The following is a 12,876-nucleotide window of genomic DNA, read 5'->3' as shown; positions in this document are numbered from 1 at the left end:
TAACCCTAGCATTTTGGGACAGACCCCCTTTTCTCCCTTAGGCCATACACAAATAGACTACAACTCGGGTTGACCCAACCTGCATCACTACTCAAGATGTGACCCGACTTTTCCGCCGTCTTCTGGCCACCCAAGCTCTCGCCATCGGTTGTGAAAGGAACTTTTTTTCATGATGATGAGATCCTTGTCTATGGATTTCATCAATTTGAATCCAAGAAGGGGGATAAAAGCAGTTTTGTTCCGCTTCGGGTCCTTCCACTCGACCTGGTTCTCCCGTCATGCTCCGATCGTTTCTAGTTGCGCTGCTACATGGGTTTTGTAGCTCTCGGCATCCTCATTATGCCCATACAAGTCTCACTCATCAATTTAGCTGGAGGAAGGAGAATTGAACTATGGAAAGTTTCGGGTACCGAAATGTTCGACTTAAATTCTGAACCCCTCGTTTGAAATTTGGTTTAGTTGTAGCTGAAAAAGTTGTTAGGCTCGTTGTTATGAACATTTTGGCATAGATATCGACTCCTAATTTGGGGTTGAGGGAGTGGCGCGTGGGGCCTGTGGCAACATTTCTGGCCTCGTGTTTTAGTTCGTTAGGTAGAGCTTAACCTTACAAACAAGTTCTGATGATGTTTGTAGTTATTGTTAAACGTTTGGTGAGTGATTGGATTGGAGTAGTTTTAGGATATTCGAGTTTCGGTTCCTGATAATCTGACTATTAGATTGTTGTGATTTTTCATTAGGTTGTTAGAATTAGCAAGTTGGCGAAATCCGAGAAATAGAGGCTGATTTCGATGTGATTTCAGATTTTCAGGAATTACATGAATTATTAAATTTGGCTTTCGGCGTTCATTTGAATTCGTAATTAGCTAAGCATTATCATATTCTAATGAGAGTGTCAAATTTGAATGTTGATTATGGTTTGCGGTTTCTTTGGATGTGATCTCCTATTGGATTTGTGATTTTGGATTAATATTTCATATTTGTGTTTATTTGTAATGTATGATTTTCATCGAATATCTCGGATTTGAACTCTATAGTGACTTGGTATATATGCTTCACATTGAATTTTGGTGAATTTTGGTTATGATTATGGGTTGTCGGATTATGAATGTTATGATCATTGATCGAGTTATTTTGTATTATCATTTCAATTATTATATTGATTGGATGTGATGTGTTGGAGACACTAGGAAGAAGGGATGAACTAGTGGACTCAATTTGTGGCACCAGAAGAGAGACTAGGTACTAGTAGTCATAGTTGGAGATGAAGCATTAGGAGAGAGAGGGTGAACTAGTGGTTGATATTGTTGTTGTGACACCAGGAGAGAAGGGATGGATTGTTGGCCGATGCTGTTGTAGTGACACCAGGAGAGAATGGATGGACAAGCAGTCGTTATGATTGTTGATTTGAGATATGTATGGTATGTATGATGTGATTTGAGATATTTATATATGATTAATTGATGATTGTGTGTAAATTTATGTCTATCACCTAATGATCATCGATGGGTACTATAAGTCATGCAATTCAGTACCTTCATGTGACCGCCTATCGAACACTACTGCTGATCAGTGCTAATGTAGAGATGATCATAGTGTCTGTTTGGTGAAAGTTACGAATGATGTACAATGCATTTACCAACTCCCGATTGTTAAATAGACTTCTTTGAATTTCATTATTGGGCTTATAATGTATTTTCGGTCAAGATTTAAGTGTTGTATGGTTATAATTATGGGAAGTAGGTGTGCTCCAGAAAGTTGAGGTTGAAATTATGCTATTAGAAGTTGGGATGGCAATGGGGCGGGTTTGGGATAAGGATCACAATACCATCCCCATCCCCATCCCCATCCCCGGGGTATCCCCGCTCCAATCCCCAATAAAAATATATTGGGGTGTCCCCATCCCCACTGGGGACGAAGTCTCCAAAACCTCCCCAAATCCCCAATAAGAATTTAAAAAATAGAATAAATTTTTTTCTCATATTGCCTTTTTTAAAATCAAAATCTACAACAAGTAAAATTAAAACATGATTAAATTCATAAATCATAATTTGGTGAGTGCAAAAGTCAAACACCATTAAAGTAAAGTAGTAAATGTATATATTTGTGATTTATATTATAAAAAATATATATTATATAAATTAAAATATATATAAATTAAATATATGTATATATCATTGGGGTGGGTTTGGGGATGAAGATCATAATACCATCCTCGCCTCATCCCCGATCTTAGATAGCGGGGTTTGGGGATTTCCATCCCCATTCCCCATTTGTCCCCGAATTCTCCTCCCATTTGGGGCGAGTATCCAATGGAGCTCCGCCCCGCTGGGGATTTTTGCCATCCCTAATTAGAAGGGTTTAGTTTGTTTGCAAGTTTGGGTAATCCATTGTAAGGGGAAATTCTACCAAATTTTCGGTAAAATTTCTCCTAAAGTGGGCCTTGCATGACTACTTGATGAAATCTGAGGCGCATCTTGTCACCATTGATCGCATGTAATTCTTTTTGTTTTTTTTTTCTTATTGAGTGAGTCATTATCTGTAATTTTCACTTTTAATAAAATAAAATATGATATTTCATTAAAAATGAGACTATATCATAATATACAATATATACTCATGAACACAAAAGAACCATTTCACAACTTTAAGTCACACCCTAGATATGCGATTATATCAACCAAGAATTTAAGTTCGAGTTTCGTGACCATCTTGCCTAAGAATTGTCATATATATAAAGCCTATGAATTTAACTCTCACCCCAAGATAAGAAAAGGGGCCAAACAAACTCATAGCTGTTTAAGGGTTTGAATCTTCGCAGCCAAGTGACACAGCCGAAAACCCTATCTTTATAGAACGCGCTCCGCGCGTGAAGGAGAGAAGGCAGAAAACCGAAGGTGAGTGTGCTTCTCCCGGCCGAGCGCCACTGGCTTCACCGCCGCTGCGTCTCGGTCCGGGAGAGGCGGGTGTTTTTCTGAGTTGAGGGGGCTCCTAAGGCAGCGGCGCGGCTCTGGGAGGGGGACTGTGTCGGCGTCTCCGGTTTGGACGAATCGGTTTCGATCTGTCTCTCTCGACTCGTGGGCAATGGAAGCGGAGGTGCAGCGTCGGAATCCGGAATTCTGGCGGTGGGTTCCAATGTCGTCGTCCCTACTTCTCTGGGCTGGGATGGTCAGATCTGAATGTGGCGGTGCCGATCCCGAAGGGATCTGTCTCGATCTCTGCTTTGGATCTGCTTATCGTCGTCAGAGTGGTGCGGGGGTGTCTTCAGGGTGGTGCTGCGGCGAAGGGATTCGACGTGTTGCTGTCTTGATGCGAGGTGGTGGCTTTGGGGCTCGCCGGCAGTAGGAGGGGTTGCCTGACGTGCTGGCTCTCTGCTTGGGATGGTGGTCTTTGGGCTGCGCTTTTGTTCTTGGGCTTCTCTGGTTTTGTATGGTGTCATGGTGTTTAGTTACTTGTTGTTTGTTTTCGGTGATTGTCTTACTGAGAATAAGTCCCTCCTCTTGTGAGTGAGGGTTTGGGTGTTTCTGGGTAGGGTCGTTGCTTTCTGGTTATTAACGTGATGGTGAATCACCCCTACACGTGGTCTGGCTGTTTTAGACACGGTGTCCGAACGGGTGGAAACAGTTCATCTTAATGTTGATGGCAGGATTGCATCGATATAGTTAGGTTTGGTTAAGGGTTAAGTTTGGTTAGGGGTCGGGCCTTTTAGGCTTGTGTAAGTCACGTTGTTGACGGTCCCATAACTGTAGTTACATGGATGTGCAACCTGTATGGTTGTCTGGTTTATTAATGGAATACTTTACTTTTCTCAAAAAAAAAAAAAAAAAAACTCTCACCCGAAAAAGAAAAAAAAAAAAACGCCTAGAATGTTTATGTGAATAATCAACCAGGCCACCAGCGCTATCGATTGCAATAATAGAAACAAAATAGCTTAATATTATTATCACTATCATTAACATATATATAGGCCTTATTAAGCTGGAATGACATCACACATAACATTAAAATACCAAGCACGCACACCAAACCCTAATTGATCTCAACCATAAGATCACTCTTTCTCAACTCAGCTTTCAACCCCAAAACTTCTTTTTCTGGCAGAATAACATTCACCACTCTTCCTTCACCATTTGGCCCTGGCAGAACCAAAATAGCTCCTTCATCACCAACACCTTGTATGCTGTAATTCACACAAACTGGCTTATGTCCATCAGCTTCAAACCCATAGAAATCTGCATCTTCCCAGTTCACAAATGTCAAGTTCGCCCCGTACACAATATAATCCGACACTCCATCATCTCTGTCCACCACTTCTCCGATGAGGGATTGCTCGTCACTCTCGTAACGCTTAGCCAGCATTGCTGCTAAACTTTTCGGATCCACATCCGCAACATCTGCAGCCTCGACTGTGCTTATTATCTGACAATTGCCATATCCCTGAGCTGCAATTTTAGTATCATTTCTGCAGATTGTCACCAATTTTGGCTCCGACCCTTCTCTCACTTTGGCTACACATTGCCAAATTACGCCACAAATGAGCTCGAAAGTTGGGATTTCTTCAGCTGGGTTTGGATTCTGACCCAGTAACTTGAGCTTCAAGCTGTTTAGCTGGGTGGAAGTGATGGTGAACGAGAATGTTTCCATCTTGTGGTTATTGGGTGTGATCCAGTGGTCACCAACCGATTCTACTTGTTTTAGGGCTCGTGGTGAAGACCCTTCACGTTTCTGAATATTTTTTTTGGATGTTTCCGAGTAAGGTAGCCTAGAAGGCTCCTTACCAGCCATGGTTCGACTCAAGCCATTGAGGAAGTACTCTGAAGCAGCTATTGCATCTCCCAGAACATGGGCCCAGCTAAGCCCTACTGACACTCCTCCGCACTTAAAACGGGTCCACTGCACAACAACATTTGATCAACTCAAGTTAATGAACATAAAATGGGGACAGGTTTATAAAATTTTCACCAGATGATGCGACTGTGATCAAATTACATTTGAGAGAAAACAAAACTATTTTGTATATCAATTCACCAGATGACAATGTTAGTAGCATTACCGTTGATTAAAAAGTCATCTACCGTAGATAAAAAAGTGGGTATTCTAAACCGTTGATTTAAAAGTTCTCAACTAGTTATCATTATAGTGGTTTTCATTAGAATGGCTCCCTTACAAATTATATATTACTTGTCTAGATCAAGGTCTAAATCGAATTCTCCAGATCAATGATAAGTCATAACACCAAAATATCAAATATAAATAAATTATATATTACTTATTCTCACATCTTTTTTATTAGATGATTAAACTAGAGAGTTTAGAGCATCTTTAATAATGTTAGCTATTTTTTAGTTAAATTTTAGCTAAAGTAGATAAAATGTCATTTTGACTAGCCATTTTAGAAATACGTCTGCATAATTGCTCTCTTTTATAGTTAGTTTTGAATTTATATTATTTTTTAAATGAACATTAAATAGTTTAAATATATTTATAAATTACATAAAATAACTCAATAGGAATGTTTTAAATTATAAAAAGCCTCATCTCGTTCTCTCTATATTTAAGAGCGAGATAGCTAAAAGTTATAATAGAGAGCCACTTAGAGCATCTTTAGCAGATTCTCTATCTTAGGTCCTTAGCTATTTTGGAGAGCATGTTTAGCTTTTTATTAATTTTAGCAACTGCACCAGACTCCTAAGAGCATCTTTAGCAATGCTAGCTATTTTTGAGTTAAATTTTAGCTAAAGTAGCTAAAAAGTCATTTTAGCTAGCCATTTTAGAAATACGTCTGCATCAGTGCTCTCTATTCTAGCTAGTTTTGAATTTATATTATTTTTTAAATGAAGATTAAATAGTTTAAATATATTTATATGTTATATAAAATAACTCAATAGGAATGTTTTAAATTATAGAGAGTCTCATCTCGCTCTCTATATTTAGGAGCGAGATAGCTAAAAGTTATAATAGAGAGCCACCTAGGAGTCTGGTGCAGCAGCTAAAATATATAAAAGCTAAACATGCTCTCCAAAATAGCTACGGAGCAAAAATAGAGAGTCTGCTAAAGATGCTCTAAGTGGCTCTCTATTTTAACTTTTAGCTATCTCGCTCCTAAATATAGAGAACGAGATGAGGCTCTCTATTATTTTTGTTAATTTAAAACATTCCTTTTAAGTCATTCTTTGTAATTTATAAATACATTTAATATATTTTTTCTTCATTCGATAAATAATATAACATCAAATTTAGCTAAAATAGAGAGAACTGATGTAGACGTATTTCTAAAGTGACTAGCCAAAATGACTCTTTAGGTATTTTGGTTAAAATTTGACTAAAAAATGACTAGCATTACTAAAGATGCTCTTAGAAGTCTGGTGCAGCAGCTAAAATATACAAAAAGCTAAACATGCTCTCCAAAATAGCTAAAAAACAAAAATAGAGAATTTACTAAAAATGTTCTTAGTAGCACAAACGACAAATACCTATTCAAATTCAGTTAAGGAATACCCCAATATATACTTTATCAGTGTTTCCGAGAACCAAGGCTAGCGTTCATGCCATGTGCATTTCATGAGCACAATATTAATGAAACTGCCAATAAGGTTGGTGAATTTGGAGTACTTTTGGTCCATCCTAATTTCATTTTACCCAAAAGGTGAAAACATTCCTCCGAAAAGCTAATTACCCAGATTTTGTGATACAGGCCCTGTTTTGGCTTTAAATGGTTAGAAATAGCAAAAACAAGTACACAACTCGAGTTGGTTTTCATTATTTAATGGGAAGGTAACTTTATAAGAACATCTCTGTTTCTTTTGTGCTCTTAAACATAAAATGTAAGTACCTGGAAGAGAACAGGAGGAGAGAAGAACAGCTCAGGGCCAATGATTTGGTTAGAAACAAGTAGCTTGTGGAGAGACCAGTCCATCCCTAACCATTCTTCAAGGGTCTTATCAGACTGAGCCTCAATGAACCTCGCCCCACAGTCGTTACACTTAACATACGGCCGCCCGGACGATTCTGACCTCCGGAACCGGCCCATTTCCCGAAAGTGTGCACACAACCAGTCGAACATGACTTCCTTTATGTTCAAGACGGTTAGCCCTTCGGCTGCCTCACTACTGAAGAAGTAGACTCCTCTCAGGTAGTGGAGCTTCATAGCCAAGTCTATGCCACTTGGTTCATGAACCGTATTTGGCTCCGTAATCTTCCCCGCCCCAACCGAGGAAAGCCTGAAGCCATAGACCAAGTTATCTTCCTTGGCTAAAACCATGGTGTAGAGAAATGAGAAGGAAAATTGGGAATGTGAGTTGTGCCTGAAACTCGAGTGTGGTAGTTTCCAACTTTTAAGAGTGACAACATTATATAGGGTTTAGCAACATCGCTGGGGTAATTAATGGGCTTTTATTGCACATGACATACAATTGGTTGGTTCAGGACAGCTAGGTCCTGAGCCTGCATTAAATATCACCAGCCCAAACCTACACAAGAGAGAAAAAATAAAATGGTAATTGGTCTTATTTTTATTTACCCAAATTTTAATTAATTTTTTATTTTTGTGTCGCTGTTTGAACATCGAAGCCAAATTTGGTAGGGAAGTACTCCGCTGTACCAATTGCAGTACATTTTTATTTGAAGTGCAATTAATAGAATACATGAGATAGTAGAGTGCTAAAATCACAGAGAGAGATCGAGTAGGCCTACTTGACTAACGCACAGAGGACAAATACGAATTACAAAGATACCATGCCGGTTGTTAGCTTGTTGATGCTTTTCTGAGCGTGAGGACTTAAATAATAACAGTTTGATCCATGCTCCCCTAATGGATAACCGATCCTTCAAACCCCAAAGAAAGAGAAAAAACCTTAGCTGGCACTTAAATATATATCTGGTGTGTGACAAGGAGGATCAAACATAAAACCTTTTACTTATAAATAAGAGATTTATGGCAATCTAATTCTATATATTAAGCAAATAAGGATTGCGGTTAAATTTCTAAAGTATCTAAAATGTATTTTTTTATTTATTAGAATAACCTAATCAAATAAAGAGTATGGTGGTAAATTAAAAATCAAAAACATAAAATAGATTAAAGGACAATAGTCAATATCTAAATATGGGGTAGTTTATTGGAAAATTCTTATCACTGCAATTGCAGCAGAAAAATAAATAAATATATGCACATAATATTCTACAAGCATCTAAATACGTTTTCCTTTCAAGTTGGTGTAAGAAGCCATTAACTTTGTAATGTTGAGTTTACATAAAATTATGGTTTTGCGTCTCTTTGCTCTGCTAGGGTTTTACCTAGCCGTCAAACTGATCGTGCATGGGTTTGGGAATGTTGGCCTCGTGGGTCGCCTTGTCCGTCGTCGCCTCTTCTTGGCGTCATGGGTTGGCTTTGCCTTCCTCCTTTCTATCGTTTTTCTGTCTGGCCAAGGTGCTGTGGTTTATGGCGACAGAGCTGGGTTGGACGACGGTGGTCGCTTGGAGCGGACTGTACGTGCTAGCTAGTGGCTTCTCCCTCTCACTCGGGTGGGGGTGGTCTAATTCGTTCTTGATTGGGAGGACGTCGGCTTATGCTGGTTATGCTGGATACGATGATTGTGTTTGGCGGTGATGGATCTGAGGCGGATATGGATCTATTGATCATGATGTTGGGTCTTGATGGTGGCTGTCTTGGTTCTCATGGCTGTGGCAGAGGCCTGCAAGCCGGTTTTGACGACTTTGCAGGCTGCTCAGTGGTTGGTGGAAGTGGTAGTGCTACCACGTCCAGATTGCAGAATGGTGATCCGCAGATTTTACGGACGTCGGCAATGGTGCAGTTGATCCCATGTCGGGGAAGGGCGATGGTGCTGCCGTAGCTCTTAATTTGAGCAATGCTGGGACTAGTTCGGGTATGGATCCTTCTAGTGGATCTGGGCTTAGGGCTATAGTTTTTGGTGTTCGGTTTTGGGCCTTGGTGTTAGGCCGTAGGCTTTGGGTTTCAGCTCTTGGTGGTATAAGAGCTTTGGCAATGGTGGAGTTTACGACGGTGACTAAGGCTACCGTGGAGGAGGACACCTCATTGTGTCTGGTTACTGTGGCTCCTAAGGATGCCCCCTCTGCGTAGGGAGGTCCTGGGTTCCGATGAATAAGTTAGGGTTTTTATTTTCTTTTCTTGCCCTAACATTATCTAGGTTTTGGTTCTTGGTCCTATTACCATAGTGATTTCATTTGGTTGCTCTAGGGTAGCTTGCATGGCTTGATATTGACGTGGCCCTTTCGGGGGTAAGTCATGTTGTGTAATTACTTATATTTGATATATGAAAGGCTTGACGTCCTATTTCAAAAAAAAAAAAAAAATTGGTGTAAGTAGCCAGGACCAGGACAGAACTAGGATTTGAAACTTAGGAGGTCGAGACATAAAGCATGGGGTTATTGAAGAAGCTAAATTTAATATACTAAAATTTAACTTAAAAAAAAAAAACTCATTTTCCATATTAATTAACTCAAACTAGGGCTGTCAATTCTGACACGACCCGATAACACGACTCGAAACCCGCACGAAATAAAGCGGGTTGAACCCGCACGATTAAAAAGCGGGTCGGCGGTGGGTCAACCCGCCATGACCCATTTAATAAATGGGTCGGCCACGGGTCAACCCGCCAACACAAGTGAACCCGTATAACCCAATTATGTTGTACTTCTTCTTGAAATTTTGGACGTTTGGAGTATTTGATCATAGGATTAAACAATTTGAAATATTTTGCTTTATTATTATTAGATTTAATTATTTATGAATTATATATAATTATTTATATTCTTTGTCTTGTGGAGTTTTTAGCGAATTTAATCAATTTATGCATTTTTTTAGTTAAATGGGTCGTATTGTTAACATTTAAATGGGTCATTTTTTCTAACACTACACGACCTATTTATTAAATGGGTTAAGCGGGTTGGAAACGGGTAATCCGTTTAATAAATAGGTTGGGTTTGGGTTTAAATTTTTGACACGATTATTAAATGGGTTGGGTTTGGGTTTGTCTCTTGAGACACGACAAATACCTTGACCCGACACGAACCCAACCCGACACGACCCATTGACAGCCCTAACTCAAACACACCTTATTAACTTTTTAATAATAAAATAATTGAAGAAACTAAACATCGATTGCAATAAATTATAGAATATTCTAAATAGAATTTATATTCTAAATTTGCTCATTTGACCTCTATATCTTTAGAATTATTGAATTACATATATATCCTCTTACAAAATGACAATTATAGACAATGAACTATAATCAACTAGTATTTTCTCTACAACCTTTCCGCCTAGTTTTAACACAAATTAAAGACTAAGAAATTGTTCCAAAACTTTTATTGAGTTCCTAGTCTACACTTCGTTAAAGGTTTGGTTGGAGGATGAGAGTTTTGGGTGGGAGACGGTGGTTTTTTTTTTTTTTTTTTTTTCTGCATTCATAATTAAGCTGCGTGTTTCTTTCTTTCCTTTTTTTTCTTTTGTATTCCAGTTTATATCAATTTCTGTAACGTTTCATTTTTTAGAAGGGTTAGAAACATAGAAATCATTGTCTAACCATTTGATTTATGATCTTTTGATTAATTTCTGTGTTATGACCTTTTGATTTATGACCTTTTGATTAATTTATGTGTTATGACCGTTTGATTCATGGTTTAAAGTTCTAGAAACCTATTTTGGGCATTTTTTAGGGTTGCATGCAAAAAAAAAAAAAAACAAGGAATGGAGGTTAGTGAGTGAATTTGAGGTATAATGAGTATTTGTTGTCTTGTATGTGAATAGTATAATTAAGGTTATTTGAGGAATTCAAACGGAGGTTTACTGAGCAAATATTTGTAATTAAAAGCAAAAAGGAGGTGTAGAAAGTATAAGAGATCAAATGAGTAAATTTGGAGATCTCAATAGAAACTCTCTATTCTAAATCTACAAAACATTTTCATATTTCCTTATTTTTAATTTGAGTAATTACTATGCATTAAACACTATTAATTTTGAATTATTCTTGATAATTTTAGAAGTCACCTTGCTGATTTGTTTTTTTCTGGAAGAAGGCCGCGGGGGAGGGGGTAGTTGGCTGGTTTCCAGTAATCGAGTTAAGACTGGACCCCTCAAGCTAGCCCTATTGTAGTTCCGCCGCCTGGGGTGTAACCGTCTCCTGTGCCCAACTTATAAATAAATCAAGTTATCAAATTCATTAGTCTATTTTAAACCTATTCCATATTGAAGTAGCATGACTAGCTACCACGCGAAAGATCTATGTAAACTTGTTCTTTAAGATCACTAGTAGTCATCAGAAACACGAGCAAATTGCACACAAAAAATCATCATAACAAACTATGACAAATTGGCGATTAGTTATAGATTTTAGAGTTTAGATGACTAATTGTCAACAATTATTTAAGGTCAACATCAAAGTGTCAAGAAATAAAACATCATTGATTGACCGAAAGCTTGAAAGCAAAAACAAAAAATTATTTGAGGATAACCAATTCATTTAAAAACAGTACTGTTAGGGGTTGAGGAAGGCCATGCATCTTATGACCTTTCTAAATCAAATTTCAATTCTATCAGCTAGGGTTGGGAGAAACGTTGTTAGTAGCTGAGAAAAGTACTGTTGGAGGATTGAGAGAGGCCTTTCACATATATTAATTTCATATTCTTGATTAACTAGCTATAATTGACAGAAAATATTGTACCTACAAGCAATATGATTGAGACCATCATTCATGGCAGTTCATGTACCATTTTGAAATTTTACTCATAGAATTATAACTGCATGAGTGAGATCTCTATATAGATAGGAGTCATAGGACATTCTTTATGTACCTTGTTAGAAGGATCCGGATTCTCTTCTCTGCTGTCAGTTGGCTTTGATTATCCTTGGCTTTTACTCTCAACAGTTGATCACCATTCTCCAAAAAAAAAAAAAAAAAAACAGTTGATAACATATATAAGGACTAATAAAACTCCACATCAGCAAAATCTATAACAAATGCAGAATTTTTACACCCAATAGTTAACAATGCTTAACGCCGGCTGCAGGGTAAAAATTCTGATAGCATATTGGTTTGCACAGATGAATGACAAGATGGGCGGTGATCTGCAAAAGATGACCGTGGGTTGTCTTCAAATCATTTATTACTAATTTCAGTTTGACAAATTTGTAGTTTATTAGAAGTGGTTTGTATTGGCTGGAATAATGCTCCAAGATATGTCTCTGTTTTATTCTCTCTTGGTCATTGTTTCAGGTTTCATGGATTTAATGGTAAGTGCAGGATTCGGGTGTCACAGAGTGTGCAAGAGATGAAGGGGAGGAAGACGGTGAAGGGGCAAAAGGAGGAGATTGTGGATGGCGTTAGGTGTTGTTAGCTGATGTGGAGTTTTATTAGCTATTAGATATGTTGACAATGGTTGAGAGTGAAAGCCAACGATAACTGAGGCCAACTAACAGCCAAGGAGAGGATAATAACTGACTCATTAATGTCTCCTGCATATGTAAATTAATTTGTGCAGATTTTGGAGGACCATAGTAACTTGAGCAGTGATTATTTTTTTGCCACCAAGACAACAAAAAGTTCAAGTAGCACCCAATATTTATAAGCAAGCTTATATGATAAGTCACAGGCATGCGTGCATACAGAGTTATAGATAGAGGTGGCAAACGGGCCGCTAAGCACGAGCACGGCACAGGCCCGACACGCTTAAAAGCGGTCCGGCACGGCCCAAGCCCGTTAGTGGCCCGGCACGATCCGAGCACGTTAGAATAACGGATCAGGCTGGGCCTAAGAATATTGGCCCATTGGTCCGGCCCGGCCCGAGCACGACATATTGTGGGCCGGCCAGTTACAAACACAAAATTTCATTTTTTA

General features: G+C 38.5%; 1 protein-coding gene and 1 long non-coding RNA gene across 2 annotated transcripts; both read right to left on the bottom strand.

Annotated features, from left to right (window-relative positions):
- Positions 1-3,904: 3,904 nt before the first annotated feature.
- Positions 3,905-7,466, bottom strand: LOC112196332 (protein ECERIFERUM 26-like). Its single transcript, XM_024336649.2, has 2 exons — positions 6,830-7,466; positions 3,905-4,890 (listed from the first exon to the last, which is right to left on the bottom strand). The coding sequence occupies exons 1-2, from the start codon at positions 7,256-7,258 to the stop codon at positions 4,027-4,029; spliced, it is 1,293 nt and encodes a 430-aa protein (XP_024192417.1). The 5' UTR covers positions 7,259-7,466; the 3' UTR covers positions 3,905-4,026.
- A 9-nt stretch (positions 7,467-7,475) lies between these two features.
- On the bottom strand, positions 7,476-12,841 carry LOC121052900. Its single transcript, XR_005810181.1, has 3 exons — positions 11,834-12,841; positions 11,030-11,172; positions 7,476-7,821 (listed from the first exon to the last, which is right to left on the bottom strand). It is a non-coding gene; the product is annotated as an uncharacterized LOC121052900 (long non-coding RNA).
- Between the last annotated feature and the right edge of the window lie 35 nt (positions 12,842-12,876).

Source organism: Rosa chinensis, chromosome 4 (assembly GCF_002994745.2).
Source record: "Rosa chinensis cultivar Old Blush chromosome 4, RchiOBHm-V2, whole genome shotgun sequence".
Taxonomy (NCBI): Eukaryota; Viridiplantae; Streptophyta; class Magnoliopsida; order Rosales; family Rosaceae; genus Rosa; species Rosa chinensis.
This window is presented reverse-complemented; position numbering and strand designations above follow the sequence as displayed.